This window comes from Serinus canaria, chromosome 3 (assembly GCF_022539315.1).
Source record: "Serinus canaria isolate serCan28SL12 chromosome 3, serCan2020, whole genome shotgun sequence".
Lineage (NCBI taxonomy): Eukaryota > Metazoa > Chordata > Aves > Passeriformes > Fringillidae > Serinus > Serinus canaria.
The window spans coordinates 68,851,162-68,868,870 of NC_066316.1; the positions used below are offsets into that span (position 1 = coordinate 68,851,162).

The following is a 17,709-nucleotide window of genomic DNA, read 5'->3' on the forward strand; positions in this document are numbered from 1 at the left end:
CTCCATTATGTCAATAACTAATTTCCTGAATTGTTCAAGAATTGACAGATTAACATCCATTAACCAAGTCTTAACTCATGGCTGTGGGAGCAGTTACAGGCCACAAGGACTGCAGAAACATTTGTAACTCCTTGAGCACATGTAATATATACACATAGACAGTACTGCAGCAGCTTGGTGTTAGTAAAACAAATAAGCAAGGTATGTAAAAAGGCTGGGCAGGCAGTGACAGGCACTGGCTTGAGCAGATGTCTTAGTGTTTGTCCTCAGGTGCTCTGAGGGCCGAGGATGAAGTCACTCTGACTTTTAAAGAACCGTGTATTGAGGAATTGTAAAATAGCAGAATCAACTAAACCAAAATACCCATTATATTCACTACCAAAAGGGCTTTTTTCTTTTTTTTTCTGGGGAAAAAAAATCCATACAGCAAACATTTCATGGATTTGATAAGTGTGACTTTTTACATTGTTCACCCTTATGCAGCAAGACAAATCTCATTGCTTTTATTTATGCAGGCCATATAATTTTGTGTACCTAAATGCAAACTTTTTTTTTCAAGCACAGCTTATGAAGAACCTTTGGAAACTGCAATACAGGTGGGTAAGAAATTCTTTGCTTCACAAAGTGGTTTTATCATTTTGCCTCAAAACCAAGAGCAAAAAAGCAGCTGTCCCAAGTGGAGCTGTTGTTAAGGGACACAGGAGGGGCACAGCGCTGAGGTCACCTGAGCCTGGCACACCAGCTGTGCCCAGCTCATGGAGGAGGAGGGAAATGGCCCTGTGACTGCACCACAGCTTTACCTGTGTCTGCACTTACCTGCCTGAGACTCTTCTGGCTACTGCCTGGAGTTAAACCAAAGGAGGCTGAGGAGAGATGGGAAAGAGAAGGAAATGGGACTATGGTGGTGATAAAGCCTACTAATACCAGCATTCCTTTAGGGGATCGGTGGGGAGCGAGGCACTGGAATAACTACTGCCAGCCTGCTGCCAGACGGGTGACAAGCTGCTTTACCAAGGCCAGCAATGAACAAAAAGGATATTAAACCCTCCCCCAGCACAGATGAAAGGGCTGGAGGCTGGGGGTATGGAAAGGAGGTCAGAGCAGCTTCTCAAGAAGAAACATTATGTGACTTGTAGCTGCACCTGGGTGTCCTGCCAAAGCTGGGGACGATGGGCTGTGGGAGGGGATTTCAGGGGCTTGTCTATGCTGCTGAAAAGGTGGAAAAGGGGAAGTTCCAAGCACCAACACTTTCCTCAGACTTAGGCTTGTCTCCTGGTTTGTTTCAGCTGTCCACTGCAGGCTGTTTGGAGGGGTAGGAATTGGCAGGCAATGTTCAAAAACAGCAGTCCAGTTTAAATGCCAACACAGGGACTAGGATGGGCGAGACAGGCAGGGGGTGCCAGCCAGTCACAGGGTGGTGAACATGGCAGGCAGCAGGCCTCATCTCCTGGGCTTGTGCCCTGGGAGAAATGTCAGACTGGAGTGGGGAGGGACACTGCTCCCTTACCTGGAATGATGTCTGGCTTTTTTTCCCCCCCAGACATCCTTTACTAGACCAGTCACTACCACCTTTCCCCACAAACCTCATCTCACTTGTATTCCTTAGGCTGCCATGGCTGCAGCATCCCTGCAGTACCCGTGTGCAAGGGGCAGGTGGCCTGGGGAGAAGCCACAGGGGGAGAGCAAGCCCAGGTGCACCACTGGCTGGAGCTGTCTGCCCACCGAAACTGCCCAGGCGGCTGTGACTGAAATTTAATTTGCCTGGTGCATTCCATGGACATTTTAATCAGCATTTCCTACAATCTACTTGGCAAAGAGGCTCGATTGGCAGCTGCCTGACTGAATGGGCTTTGCACCCAGTCTAACCTTCTCCATTCGCAATTTCCAGTGCTGGAAAACCTCTCTGTCTCACTTTCAGAAGTTTCTATAGCAATCACAGCCATCCTAGTGAAGCACTGGAAATGGCAGCCCATTCAGATTGTAATTTTGCTGGACAGTAATTGCTCCTCTCTCCACTGGCCTCTGAAATGTTACTTTTTGAGAGATATCAACTGCAACTGGAGGAGAATGGTCCTCTACCTGTGTTTCCAACCAGCTTTGCTCCCCCTGCCCCCTGAGGAACTTTGTTAGCTGTTTAAAGTATGTGAACCTCGATTAGCAGGGAAATGTTGCTGGGCACATCATATCTCAGCTACAGGAAAGAGCTGACATGAGTGATGCTCTTAACAGACCTGCAGGAACAAACCTCACCACCCAACACAGCATGCTGTGACCTGAACATTATCCATCACTGCATGTAGAAAAAGTTACACAAGTGTGTTTGCCTTTGCTAGTTGTAAAAGACCAGAGCACTCAAAGGTTTTTTTCTTCGTGTCAGTGAGCTTACTTTTCCTAGTTTCGTTGACTTCAGCTTAAACACTCACTTGATCTTTTGTTCCATGCTTCATTTTTCAGTGGCTGTGATTGCTCTTAATTACTGTGACACTGAAGAACCATGTGCTGAAAATACATTAGGTAACTTCTTGCAATAAGAGAATGTGGTAGAATTATCCCACAGCTTGTGAAGAAATCAGTTAACCATTTCTTAAGCTCTTGTAATAATCTTCCTCTATACTTTTATGGCTATTGTTGCCTGCTGGAAAAATTAGCTTAAAGCTGAGTAAGGGAAATTGTGGATAAGTGTTTGCAATTTGGCTTTGGACTGACATAGTGTGGTTGCACTCAGAGAATTTGAAGTCTTTGCTCTGGCAGCAGTACTCAAATCTGGGAATATAGGATTCACATTGGAAAATAGTGGATTTTTATAACTATTTAAATGAACAATTTCAGCTAGAGAGTAGATTAACAGAGCCAACTAAACCCTTCACCCTGACAAAGAACTGGCGGGAGGACTATAGAAACACATCCAAAATTTTACCAACATGAATGCAGAGTACTAGGTCAGTGAGAAGCATTTCTGTATTTTAATGGCTCTCTTAGAAATCAATTCAATTTAAAACAAAAGTTGTTTTACAAATATGTGGAGAATGCAGAAGCCTGGAGAGGGACAAGTGGCCCGCATCCTCCATCTGCTCCATCCTCCCTCTCCTCTCATGTTAGGAACTGCTACTGCAAGTCTCCCTTCTGGGCAGACACAGAGGCAAAACCAGGCAGTGCCCCAAACCTGAGGGTGAGAAATGTCTCCCATTTTGCAGGTGCATGGGTGCACCCCCAGACCCCACACCCTGTATTTTTACATGTGCCAGAGCTGCTGAGGCCCAAAGCTGAGCAGCAGGAAAGTCTAAGCCCAGGGGTCTTGGGGAAGCTGAGACACAAAAACCTGTGCTTCTCCATCAGAAGTGTGGTTACAAAACAAGAGAATATTAAGTATCCCAGGATGAGGAGAAATCTTCACTAACAAGAGATGGACACGGTGGGGATCACTCATCTCTGAGAGGAAATGGATCAGGGTGACACAAGAGAAGCATCCACTGGACAAACAAAGCTGCTAAGGCAGATTGGCAAAACCTGTTCTTGAAGAATTTCAGAAGAGGCAGCAAAGCCTAGGGACCTTTTTTTGAGCAAAATTTCTGATTAAAACCTGACAGCTTACTGCTGCAGGATGTTTGAAGGGAAAACAGGATCTTAAGTTGATCTGGAGAAGGGTCCAACATTTCCACAAGTGACAAGGCATGCAAACATTGTTGAGGGTACAGCCTATTCCTTCACAAATGTGTGTGAATCTGTAATGGGAGAGTAAGACATCCCATTCTGGATGCTCTTCTCAAACACTGGGTACCACAATGCTGCAAGCAAGATACTGGAGCACGTTGGTTGCTTGACTTCCAATATTACAATATCCTTCTTCAAGAAACAGGAAAATACAATGTTTGCAGTAAAAGGTGTAGAAATAGACCCTAAGTTTAACCTAAAAATTTTACACCCCTGGTTTCTCAAGTCTGAACTATGGAACACTGCTTGCCATCCTCCAGCAAGACCTACTTGTCTGCCACTGGCATCCATTGATGCCAGTGCCATGCTGCAGCAGTGCTCTACTGCTCTCAGAGGTTCTCCTTCAGGGCACTTGCACTGGGGAGCTGCAGTGATCCTCAGACCCGGCCAGCCTCCATGTTAATCACCTGCTTCCCCAGGCAATTGTCTAAGCTGTGCAAAACCTGTAACTAACCACAGAACTAACTGGCTGACAGCAAAAGTACATCTTGAACAGTAAGAATCCCAAATTATGAGGAGGGAAAAACACTTTAATTGTGGTTTGCATACAGCTATTTTGGCTCACTCTCAAGTTGTTGGAGGAAAGAGGCAAAGAGGTGGGAAAAAGGGTTCCAAACCCAAAAATTATGGCTGATGGCAGCAATAACTGAGGCAGTCTAAACTACTTCTGGAGGAGGACCTTTCTGACAAGGCCTGGATATTCCAACCCAAAAGCTGAACCATGTGTAGGGCAATGGCTACAGCTTGTGCAGGCAACCACCTGCCCAAAACTGGCACTGCTGCCAGTCCAGGTTTGCCCCCTGGATAGAGAGATCTAAGAAAAAACAATCACACCAAGTCATAAAGATCAAAGGGCTGGAGCACCTCTCCTATGGAGCCAGGCTGACAGAGGTGAGATTGTTCAGCCTGGAGAAGGCTCCAGGGAGACCTTACAGCACCTTCCAGTACCTAAAGGGCAGTGCAAGAGACATGGAGAGGGACTTTTTACAAGGGTATGTAGTGACAGGACTAGGGGGAATGGCTTTAAACTGAAAGAGGGAGGGCTTGGAGTGGCTATTAGGAATAGATTCTTTACTCTGAGGGTGGTGAGGCACTGGAATAGGTTTCCCAGAGCAGCTGTAGAGGCCCCATCCCTGGCAGTGTTCACAGACAGGTTGGATAAGGCCTTGAGGAACCTGGTCTGGTGGGAGGTGTTCCTGCCCATGGCAGGAGAGGTGGGGTTAGATGATCTTAAAGGTCCACTCCCACTCCTTAATGTTCTATTATTCTAATTAACAGTGGGTCTGACTATCCAGAACACATATCTAAAATTGTGACAAGTTTATAACATCTGGATTTATTAATTTTTTCTTTATTACAAGATATTTTTTTCAAATAGAAGATGGATTTAAAAGTGTTCAGTTTGTAATATACTAGATTCAAAATGACATGTTTAAAAAAATAGTCTCTCTATACAAGGAAAATCCCAACAGAATTTACAAAGCCACTGGATTTCAAATGTATAGGATCTGAGGTTGTTATGAATCTTACAGGAAATTCATTATTACAAGTAAAAGAAAAACTACACAAATGGTTTACAGTTTTAATCACAAATCTCATTTTTTTCTTTAAATAGATTCTTAAAATAGATGCATTAATTAAAACAAAATCACTACGAAGAGGCATGTGGTGTTTAGTGGATGACATTAATTCTGTAACCCAAACAAGAAGACTAATCCACTCTGAGTAGCTAAATTTTTTTTTTGTACTATTTACATACTTTACTGAAGCATTTTCATCCCAGAGCCTCAGCAAGCATCTTAGAATATTAATGAGGGAAGTCTGGCAGCACGCCAGAGTTAGCAAGTAAGAAAGTAACATCATTCCCATTTTATCAATAGGGAAACTGAGGCACCAGGTGTATTCAGACCCAGGAAACTGCAGAAAGAAAAATCCTGAACCTTAATTCTGTTAGCCACGTCATGATGGAGAGACAGTTCTTCCTCCTTGCTATGTGGCTGGTGACCCTGCTGGGCACTGTTTGAAACCTGGTCAGTTGCTTTTTTTCATGTTTAGCTTGCTGCAAAATAGGTGACATCTATCCAGCTGTGTTATCATTTACTAAAAGAAAAGACATAAATGGTTTTCTTTTTCAGGTCAAAAACCAGCAACAGCAAAAAGTGCCTCTTTACTCCCTCCAAAGCCTTTGGAAGGCTGTCTTGCTCTACCCAAAATACTGCAATTGTTCCCTCAATCTGCACAGTAACAAATACTGAAAACCAGTAACTCTGAAAGACAGAATTGCACTATTATTATTTTTTAAAAAGTTAAATGTTTGGGCATTGTGAACATTCTTTGGTCAATCAAGTATTTGAAAGAAGTTAGTTGAGAGATCCTCAGCCAGGATGTGACCTTTAGAAAACATGAAGTGCTTCACATGGTCCATAATCCTCAGGATTTTACTTCCTATGACAGCAAAATATTATACCACATCAATAAAGGTCACTTGAAAAGACCTTTAGAAATAACTTGTCAAAAATGTTTGCTGAACAACTAAAGGAAGTAAAATCTTGTTGCAGTTCTGAGATGACATGAATTCACAAGTTAAGGAAAACCAAAAAAGCCAGGACTTAAACTCTGGATAGAAGCATCCAGCACAAATCCAGCAATTTTAAGGCTATTATGAAGCGCAAATAATTTAGTCACAGGCATCTCATTGTTTACATTTTGGCAAATACAACATCTTCATGTGGGTAATAAAGTGTGGACTGTTGCTGTCTCACAGCAGCAGAAGCAGGCCAGGCAGCAGGGGACAGGACAGCTGGGAGCACAGCTGGCCTAGCATCCTGGGGCACAACAAAACCACTCTTGTCCATGGAGATTCTGGCCAGCACCAGTTGCCTGGAAGGTGTCTGACCCCAGAAGGAGCACCCCCAACTCAGCACTGGAAAAAGGCTTTATAATTTATTTTATTTTATGATGCTACAGCATCATAAAATAAGGAAATAGGACCTCACTTTCTTCAGGGAGGTAGATGGGCATAAATGTGCTGCTTCTGTGGTTACAGGGGCACCCTCTGCCCTGGCCACATCTGGGCTGGCTGAGAAACCAGTCCGATAAATTTCTCCTTGTGGACCTGACCCCAAAGTGGCAAACCTCCCTCTGCAGCACAATTACAAATACAGCACAGCGATTTAGGCAACTTTTCTTGTTTTCAGCCCCAAACACTCTGGAACCTTCCCCATTTCTTTTCCTTGATTATTGCTGGTACCTACCAGGGACTCCCAACAGACAAATTCCTTGCTGACCAAGTAAAGACTGCACTATGGTTCTATTTACCAGTATGTCCTGGAAGCAATGCTGGCTCTGGAAGCTTTTGGGGACTTCCCTCCTGTGTTTTCACAGAGCTCACCTATATCCTTAGGGGCTTTCAGTGGAACATCAGTCCCACTGCATTTAGGAGCTTCCAAAAAACTGGAGTATCTGAGTTTGGGGTGTGCATTCAGACTGCAGAAAAGCCTCAAATACCAATGGGAAAAGCAGCAGCAGTTTGAACACAAACAGGGATCCTGTGGTTGAAGGAGCTTCGTCATCACCCACACAGATGGTGGAGGAATACCTCACTTCCCTGGCCTGAGACAGTCTCTGTGGGAACGGGGAACCTGCCAGGACCTTCTCTCCCTTATGTCCCAGACGTGTCACCTGTGTTCTGCAAGATTGCACATTTCCCCTATACCACCTGAGAGGACATACAGGCTAAACATATAAACAGTTTTTAAGCGAATGTAAGTAAATATCCAGATGCAAAGTGCCTTAGGTTATCTACCACTATCTCCCATTTTCCTACAACACATTCTGATTCAAGGCAGAAGGCATTTGAATGCTACTCAAAAAAAGTCAAGGCTGAAGCTTCAGGAAAGTTATCAGCACAGTCCCAGGCTGATAAGTATGGAGTGCCACATATAAATACAGAAACACACACATTTAAATTATATATATTAGTTTTATCTAGATTTATATGTACAAGTATAAATTCAATATACATATGTGTTTGTATATACAGACACACATGCATGAATGTCAATAGTCCCTCAGCTGAGAAACCTAATCCAAATCTCTGAAAGCATACAATTATTTGGATATTCTTAAGTATAAATACTGTATTCTGATTGAAGTTTTAATAAATATGCATTAAAATTCTCCATGGTAGTCACCCTTGTGGAAATAATAACACAGTCCCATTAGTTGCAAACTATAAATATAGGCTTTAAAAATTATTTGAAGAGCAGGTATAGCCAGAGTAAGTAACTTCCAGGACAAGCAGAAAGGATCAGAACAGAAAACTAGAACTGAGTATGTGGCTTCCCAACAAAAGTAAGTGCACAGGACATCTCCAGTCCTCCCTGCTGCCCAGAAGGCCCTTTTAGATGATTTTTGTAATTGTGATGGGAGACAACGTGGTGACAGAAAAAGGTCATGTTGCAAAATCCAACAAAACCTCTTAAAGCTGGGGAGAGTGTGTTATATATTTCCTACTTAGGATATGAGGGCAGTCTTTTCAGTCCATCTACATGGTTTTTTTTCTACTCAAAGTTTCTATACGTGCTCTTAAGATTACTTTATAAAAATACACAATAAGCCAATACACGCAATACCATGTTTTGTTTCGGTTAGATTAAAATCAAGAATGACAGCACTACATCTTCAACTAAAATAGAGTTTCCAACTACAAACATGAGGATGGGTGATGTGTCTTGAGGCATCAGTTCCTAATCTTTTCCATAAAACACATTCCTATGGTAACATGATGAACTGCCTCAGTAGCACTTAATACTGCTATCCCCAGACTAGGGCAGGTCTGTCAGCAGCAGTGGAAGGTTTGGTGTAGAAGAAGCATAAGAAAATTCAGGGTAGAGATGTCACTGGTGTAGAGGCAGCATATCCAGGCTTGCAAGAACCACAAAATTTAGGAAGAATATGATCTTGCACTTGCTTATTACAGCATACCCTGTCTTATCAAGGTCTCTTTTCTCATCCATTACTTAGATCTTAATCCTGTGCAGCTTCAAGTACCTTAAAGCTCCTCCTCAGGGTTCTCTCTTGGTTAAAACGATTAGCTTTCAATGAACCAGACTGAGCAACAGTATGATTAAAAAAAAAAAACCAAAAAATCCTCCTAGAGCCTGAATGTCAACACATAGCTAGACTCAGAGAATAGAAAAAAAAACCAAAACATACTACGGAGGAGTTCCAGGATTCCAGCATGGACAATATCAGAAGCTTCCTAAAGAAGCATTTGATTTTTCTTTTGTGAAAGCAACATTATACATGACAGAAGCAGTGCATAATCATTGAAACGCCCACTTTATGTGACATCATAAAATGACTCTGCATAGCCCATTAACTTTGTCTGTAGACCAATTCTCCAGAAAAATTCTAATCCCATCAAACTTCCTGAACATCAAAGGTCTATTTTAGAGAATCATTAAGATTGGGAAAAAACTCCAAGATCATTGAATCCAACTTTTGTCCAAACCTCACCCTATCAAATAAACCACAGCACTAAGTGCCATGTCCAGCAATTTCTTAAACACTTCCAGGGATGGTGACTCCACCAGCTCCCTGGGCAACCTGTTCCAATACTAGACAACACTTTCATCAGTGAAGAAATTCTTCATCATGTCCAACCTGAATCTCCCCTGGAGCAGCTTGAGGCTCTGTCCTTTCATCCTGTCACTGGTTGCCTGGGAGAAGAGTCCAAACCTCACCTCATTACACCCTCCTTTCAGGCAGGTAGAAGAGCAGTAAGACATCCCTGAGCCTCCTTTCCTCCAGGCTAAACACCCCCAGTTCCCTCAGCTGCTCCTCACAGGACTTGTGCTCCAGACCCTTCACCAGCTTCATTGCCCTTCTCTGGACATGCTCCAGCCCCTCAATGTCCTTCTTGTAGTGAGAGGCCCAGACTGGACACAGCACTCAAGGTGAGGCCTCACCAGTGCCAAGTACAGGGGGACAATCCCTGCCCTGGTCCTGCTGGCCACACTGTTGTTGATACAGGCTGAGATTCCATTGGCCTTCTTGGCCACCTAGACACAGCTAGCTCATGTTCTGTTTACCAGCATCCCCAGGTCCTTTTCCCTGGGCGACTTTCCAGCCCCTCTGCCCCAGCCTGTGGTGCTGCCCAGGACTGTTGTGACCCAAGGGCAGGACCTGGCACTTTGCCTATGTAGAAGCTCATACAAATGGCCTCAGCCCATTGATCCATCCTGTCCAGATCCCTTTGCAGAGCTTTCCTGCCCTCCTGCAGGTCAACACTCCCACGTAACTTGGCATCATCTGTGAACTTACTGAGAGTGCACTTTGATCCCCTTGTCCATACCATGCATAAAGATATTGAAGAGGGCTGGCACCAATACTGAGAGCCCTGGGGAATGCCTCTGGTGACCAGCCACCAGCTGGAGGTAATTCCATTCACCACCACTGTATGGAGCCAGACATCCAGACAGGTTTGAAGAACAAATTAAGGCAAAATTTCACATATACACACACTGGTGGTACAGACAAATAACTGAGACCTCATGTCTTAAACTCAAAAAACTATTGATGAAAGAAAACATGGTCCAGATGATAAAGTGCAATTATTATTCAAGTTGTGCTAAAAAGCTTTCCAGTGCTTTTCTGAAGCTTTTCCAATTTTTCTTCTTGGTGATTTCATGCTGTAATTTTACTTCTTGGTGATTTCATGCTGTAATTTTACTTCTTGGTGATTTCATGCTGCAATTTTACTTCTTGGTGATTTCATTCAACTTTTAATTATGTTTTTTTGCTTCTGTCCCCATCATTCCAGTACTGTTCAGTTTGCATTTCTGTGAGCCGTGAGAGAGTACGCTGAAAAGCAAAGACTTCCTCTTCTCCTGTAAATACGGAGAGTCCTTTGGCAGAATCCTACATCAATACACAAAAACAGTACCACACACTTGTGAGACTCATGGCTGTACTGAAATGCATCCTGTCTAACTCCTAAGGCTCAGTGTTTTACAGGCTTTAACAAAACAAGACAGCAGCATGGCACCAAAACATTAAAACTGATGTCCAAAAATTAAAGAAGAGCACCTATTTCAGTTACATAATCCCCTGAAGGAATACAGCAAAAATAATAATTTGGTTTTAACACAATAACAGGTTAACTATCTATTTTTCCTTTTTTTGACTAATTGTACACCAACTAAAAATTTTTAAAAGTCATTAGCAATAACTGAGCTACATGTAATTATCAGTGACAGAGACACTGCAAAAAAACCAGCATATCAATAGTTAAATGTTTCCTTATTCCCCCTCTTAAAATGCTGTGCAATTATGAGACTAAACCCAATTTTGTTACAAAAGGGAGATGATGTTAAAATCATGTACCTGGCTCAAGTCCAAATCATCCATCAACACTCTGTTTTCCTGCCGTTCAGCACTGTCCTGTTTCACCTGGAACAAGCTTTGGAGAGGAGCTGCTGCAGAACAGATAATGCGCACCTGAGAGGAGGAGAGCAGGAAACAACAGTGTCATCCCTTGGGCTTTACAGGGATGGGGTAAAACACACCATCTGTGCACTGCAAACTTCAAGTTAAATTGTCAGTGTTTTTTCCCCAATGATTTTCCTTTCTCTTATTAGCACTGCTGTTACAGATTTACCTGACTTAGATGAACTATTAACCTTACAGGAGCTTTTTCTTAATAACAACTGATGTAACTTTTACTCAGAGAACAGAAGTGTGCTTTCAAATACTCAGAATATCTGCTACACAGGCAATGAGTTCACCACAAAGTTTACTTTCTAAATTAACAGCTGTATAGTAACCAGTGCTTACTTTTCACCCATAATGAGACTCCTCTGGGTAGGCACACTGCACTATTTAAAAGAATACTTCAATTCCAAATTTCCCAGAAGACTAAGTGAAGCCTTTCTTGCCTCCATCTGTGCTACTCCAATAAGTTATTTTTTAGTAAAAATAATGATGTTGTTTTCATGTCTGCTGGGAAGAGATACAACATGCAGTGAGAGATAGGGGCTGCAATGAAGACAGACTGAAATAATACTACAGAAAGAGACTCTTGTTGAGAGCATGCAGGCAAGATGTTTTTCTGGACAGGCATCCACAGATATACTCAGGTATTTTTCCCAACTACTTTTCATGGGAATTTAACCTTGTGTTTTTCCTGTGGAGGAAATAATAGAAAGTGACTGCTTGCAATTCTTAACGACAGCCCAAACACAGAGCAGACCATCCCCCTATTTCTAACCCATTAGTTTAATATTAGCATATCACCTTAGCAAATTTCCTCTTCCCAACTACAGAATAAAGAATCTGGCTAATTTGAATGAGAATGATTTGAATCTGGCTGATTTGAATGAGACTACTCATACACTGAATTAGTTCAACACCTTGCTGAGTTGGGGCCTTTCTGATCAACAACCCATGCCAGAACATTCTTGATAAGAACCAACCTCAACTGACACTTCCCAACTGCATAAATGTTTAAGTGTGTGCAAATATAATCACAAAGTGTTTCAAACCTTGCATAACTTTAAAAAAAAATCTCTGTAAACAGGAACTTCCCTTTGTTTTAATTACACTGATTTTGCTTCCATGATTGAAATCTCTGTAAATCCACATGAAGTGCTGCATTTATCATTATTATTCCATAACCAATTCTGCAATCTAATGTAAAACCTACAGTGACTGTTTCCTTTAAACTTTATGATGTAATTGTGCTATTAACTCCTCCTTCCTGATCAAAAAGGCACTGATTCCTGACCAACTGCCCAAACAGATTAAAATCTAAAAAACTCCATTTCACTCCAGCACAGTTGGCAGGACAATCTTTCATTATTAAAATAATGACATAGCTTCTGTTGTTTTCCTGGGTTAGGAAAGAACATCCCCATTCAAAAAAGGCAAATGATCTCAGGCTTATATTTATGCTCATGCTTAATACTCACAGAGACAAAAAAAAAAAAAAACCCAAAAAACTGTTCATTTGCCTTTATTGAAATGGGACCTTTTTTTTTTTTGTGAAGCTGGAATGATGTTTCTTTGCAGTGCCACTTCATTCTGCTTATGTTTTCCAAACCATTATTACAGAAAGCCTTATCTCAAACCAATAGTAACAGTCAGTTTTAGGACTCACAATATTATCCCTATGCATATATAGAAAAGGCTTGGTTCTCACCTTATGCTCATAAAAGGTATCAATAAGAGTAATGAAACGACGAGTTTGTGTCCTTTTTGCTATTGTAAGAAGTGGTATGTCACGAACAAACACTGTGTCAAAGTGCTTTGATATTTCCAAATAGTCGCTGGCTCCAAGAGGCTGAAACAAAACAAACCATAAGTAATGGAAACCCATGATAGAATAACACATAAACTCTGTATCTTCACATACTACAGTAACAGAAGAGAGCTGTAAAGCCCTGATCATAATCTTCTTTTTATTCCTTTGTATCTTGCTTGAGGAATGCTCAATTGCCCTTAGGGACATAGGTACCTGGGGGTGTTTATATTCCTGGCTTTACATGAACAGTGAGAGTGAAAAATGTGGCTGTTCTGCACCCAGACAACATTATGATCTCTCCCTGACAACCTCAAATAAAATCATCACTATAAAACATAATCCATAGAAGACATGTGATTTCAACCTAAAGCATAAATAATTTGAATAGCTATTAGGATGCTTTTTAGATCTTTAAAGATTTTTAAATGCAAATGTATAGGCTAGTTACTAAATCCTAAACAGACCTGCATTTAGTTCACCCAGGACTAACCCAGACTGAATAAGTATCTTATTTTTTAAGTATGGAAAACAAGAGGAAAACGACAAAAATACAATTTTGCAGCAGTTCCTTTGTTCATAGTTTCTCCTGTAATGATGAAATAAAAATCTTCAAGAAGAACTCATTAGTTTCTCTTTCTGTATTCTAAACCATCAACAGAAAATATGCACAAATGGTAGTAGCTCATTCTAATACATTCCTCTAAAATTACCTTTTCATTACATGGAAGGTGTTTTTTTCCTGCAAGATCTGTCCTATCAGTACCACAGCCAGTACTTTATCATGAGCTATTAAAATTTGTACTCCTGACCTTGTTCCATCAGTTTTACTTGTACAAACACTTCAGAATCTTGTCTGCAGCTAATGCAGAGAACAAGTTCAGCAGCATTTTGCATGGTCACAACTCCCTTCCCAGGTAATCACCTGGGCCATGTGCTGTACCAAGTATAATACTGTCATAAAGCACTGCAATACTGCTAGTACCTTAAAACCAGTAAATATAAAATATTTGCTTTAAATGAAATGGTGAGACTAATTTGTAGGCCACACATAACTTCTTAACTAGAACACTTCTGCAAAACTTATTTTAAGCAATTATCAATAACTGCTCATGAACAGGACTTTGGGTTTTGTTTAGATACTAGAATAATAAAACTTGTAGAAAAGGTCTCTACACAAGCAAAGGAGAGAGAAGCCCTAATGGTATTCCAAAAATTCTTCTGAAAATTAATGGGAATAAGCTAACCTTCCAGAGAGGTACTAAAGCCTATCACTCTCCACCAGCTCTCCCACTTACAGTCTCACGAATCACCCTGTTTTCCCATTCCCAAGCACTCAACTTCCCTGTAGCATCTATGGAAAAGAATTATTACAAAACCTTTCAATTCTTTTGAGCAGTGTTTAAGAGTAGTATATGCTGTATTCTCCCCTTAGAATTATATTTAACGCTTATTTTCTCCCTCCATTTCAGTCCCCTAGTTACTACTATGGACTTGGTCATCGGAAACCAAAAACTCATCACCATGAGGGCCACCAGCAAAGCTTCATGCAACACCTCTGAAAAAACCAAAATCCTGTCTGGATAAACCAGAGTAGCTGAACTCAAAATATTCTGATGAAATAAAGCAGGAAAAGGTTCAAGAAAGTGGAAGGAACTGATAGATTGAAACAACACAGAGCAAACTCACTGGGCACCTTGCCACCACATACAAGTGATACATCTGGACAGCCAGAGTATCAAGTGCAAAAGGAAAACAATAGGACCACTATAAAACAACACAAGCAGGATGCTGCTGGTGATTTTAGGATTAGTGAGAAGCAAATAGTTTTGGTACTGGCAATTTTATTCCATACTTAGGAGTTAAGCACTGTTGAACACAGAGGAGATCAAGTATGCCTGTGTGATGAGTACCTGTGAGGGAGAACAGCAGTGATCTCACTGTACACAAGAAAGGTAAGAATTTCTCATGTCTCCCCTTAGGTAAGAATTTAGAGAAATCACTGCTATGCTGATTCATTCTTTTATTGCATGAAGAGCCCAAACCATCTTCTGCCAAAACCCAAAACCCTGAGGAATTATTCTGACCCAATGTGACACACTTTCTCACACAAACCATACCAATACACCCTCCTCATCTCAAAGTAACAGATATTAAAAGGTGATTCCTAAAATAAATAAATATGTAACTAAAAATTAAAGTGTACAAACTTCTGCAAAGTGGGCAAAGTGAAGTGCCCAACTAATGAGCTATAGAGATAAGAACTTAGTGGGTACCTTGTTTGGTGGATATCTGTTATTATATCGCAAAGATTCTATTGTCATTATATTGCAAAGGTTCCATATTGCTAGAGTTTCGTACCTCCTTGATGTTTCTCATAGGCAGCTCCTCTAAGCACTGACTCTTTCTTCGTTTCACAGCAGCCAACTGACTCCCATTCCCCCTCAACCAACCAATCCACTCTCTTATAACACTCTTCTTCTTACTGGCTACATCTGTGGCCTGTTAGAGTCAGGCCTGCTCTTAATCTCTAATAATTGGCTCAGCTGCAATTCCTTAAGGGCTAAGATTACTTTCTACACTATCTTTATTTTCTTATATTGTATCCCCCTATAGATATCCAAACAGGAGATTTAACAACCTGGGTAGTCAGAGGGAAGAAACAGGTGGAAGGCAAAAATAAGGCTAATGCATTTCAAATGGGAAGAATGGAAGATGTAATACTTACACTGCTTTTCATATAGACATAAAAGCATGATTCATAGAAGATTACAATATGCATCTTTATCAAACAGGAATTCAATCTACCTCAGCAGTGCAAAAAGCAAGCAATTCAAGAATTCCTCTAATTAAGGGCATAAAAGGCAGAACATTTCAAGCTTTAACAAGAACTTCTGAAATATTGACACCAAGTGATAATATTCTGTGAATGTTGGCAGAAATGTGCCTTTGGAGACTCCAAAATCTTACACTCATAAAGATCTGAGTCTAGCAGCATGAGTACTTTATTAGAGTAAATTTGGTACCTCCCTGACAAGACTCAAGTCTAGTGAGACACAACTGAATGCCAAGTCAGCCATTCTGCTGTTACGTATGGCTCAGCTGGTAACAGAGGAGTTCTCAAAACTCCTGGTTTTGGAGTTTAGAGACAGTCCTGGAGATGAAAGACAAAGCTTTTAATCTTGTTCCTAACATGACTTACTCTTGTCCTGGGAAGTCCTGTAATTTCCTTCTGTCTTAGTGTAAAAAGAAGGAACCACCAGCAAGTTTGCAAATGCTCTGATGACAGCTTAGAGCTCTTTTTTGTATCCCTCTATCCTTGCTATAGGCCCAGTTTCCATGCTCCCTGTAATTGCTTCAAAGCTGGTCTAACCCACCAGCTAACTCAAAATGCCCCAAAATGCAAAAGACCATGATAGAGGGGCACCCTGGCAGCTTCTCAACTGACATTCTCACTGGCCTGGTGCCCCCCAAACCTGGCATGAGGCTGGCACAAGCACGCACATACCACCTCTGCCACACAGGAACAGAGAGAGGGAAATGGGTTCGAGGCCAGACTGCGCCATTGCCAGAGGTTCTGGTTGTACAGTCCATATAGAGAAGCTCCACCAAGGAGCAAATTCCTGCTGTTCCAGCAGCCCACAGCCCTCCCCTACCTTCACAGCACTGCCTTACTGCCTTCAGGCCCTTTTTCCCTCACCTTTCAGCAAGCACTCTCTGGGTCCTGACTGCCAGCAACACCAGCTCAGACTAGGTTACAAAACTAGAGGCACACAATTTTAGACACATAGCACTGTCCTCTGTATAACTCTCCAGGGCTGAAATTTACTTTGTGAATCTCAACCAATCACAGAAAGTATTTCACTTTAGTTAGCAGCATACATGAAGGTATTCCTCTGAAGTTGCTAATGAAGCTACAAATCCTCCAAATACTGATACATTTATATGTAATCCTCTTACTAAAAGTTTAGCCTGATTAATCTCCTCCTCTGAATAACATTGCAAAAATAACTTCATTTGGTGTGTGTTTTTGGTACTGTCTGATCTCTGTTGTTTCAATTATTGATCAAAACTCAACAGCAGAACAATAAGACATTTATGTAATGACCGTCACTTACCATTTGTTACCAGTTCTTTCACATGCTATAATATTATTTTAAAAAATCAAAACACCAATAGATAAGAATCTTTCTTATGGTATTATTGTTTCTGCACATGTATATATTGTAAAGCTTGTGGGTTTTTGTCATTAGCTCTGATGCCAAGAGTCAATATTTTACAAGCATCATACTAATGCAAAACACATTAGCCCTAACATGGTCTACACTCCTGACAAAGTGTTTACTCCACTTCAATCTGCTTGACTGAGTTCTCACCTTTATTTGTTTTTGTTTCTCTGTCTACTTAATGCATTTTCAGTTATCATCATCTCAGTTCAAGTAGGATGTTTATTATTTGGAGCTCTCTGTGTGCTGTTTTAGAGTTAGTCATCTCCTCTTTCTATTATAGAGTTCATTTAATTGTAGTATAAAGCATCTTTTTTTCTTTGATGACTCACCAGTGGCCCAGTATACCACCTTTAAGAGATTGTCTGAAGAATACAGAATGTTTTACATATGATAGAAGAGGATATGTCATCTCAATTTGTATTTTTTGTTGATGCTGCAAGATATTCCAGGACCAGTTCCAGACAATCC

At 41.2% G+C, this 17,709-nt stretch overlaps 1 protein-coding gene across 3 annotated transcripts in view; it reads right to left on the bottom strand.

The window, feature by feature from the left end:
- Positions 1 to 5,016: 5,016 nt before the first annotated feature.
- Positions 5,017 to 17,709, bottom strand: part of AFG1L (AFG1 like ATPase) — a 64,486-nt gene continuing 51,793 nt past the window's right edge. For all 3 annotated transcript variants that reach the window (XM_030236272.2, XM_030236273.2, XM_030236271.2), the window contains 3 exons: positions 12,914 to 13,054; positions 11,101 to 11,214; positions 5,017 to 10,635 (listed from right to left, as the gene is read on the bottom strand). In XM_030236272.2, the coding sequence (XP_030092132.2) occupies positions 10,504 to 10,635; positions 11,101 to 11,214; positions 12,914 to 13,054 (387 nt within the window). In that variant the 3' untranslated portion in view covers positions 5,017 to 10,503. The remainder of the gene's footprint in view (positions 10,636 to 11,100; positions 11,215 to 12,913; positions 13,055 to 17,709) is intronic.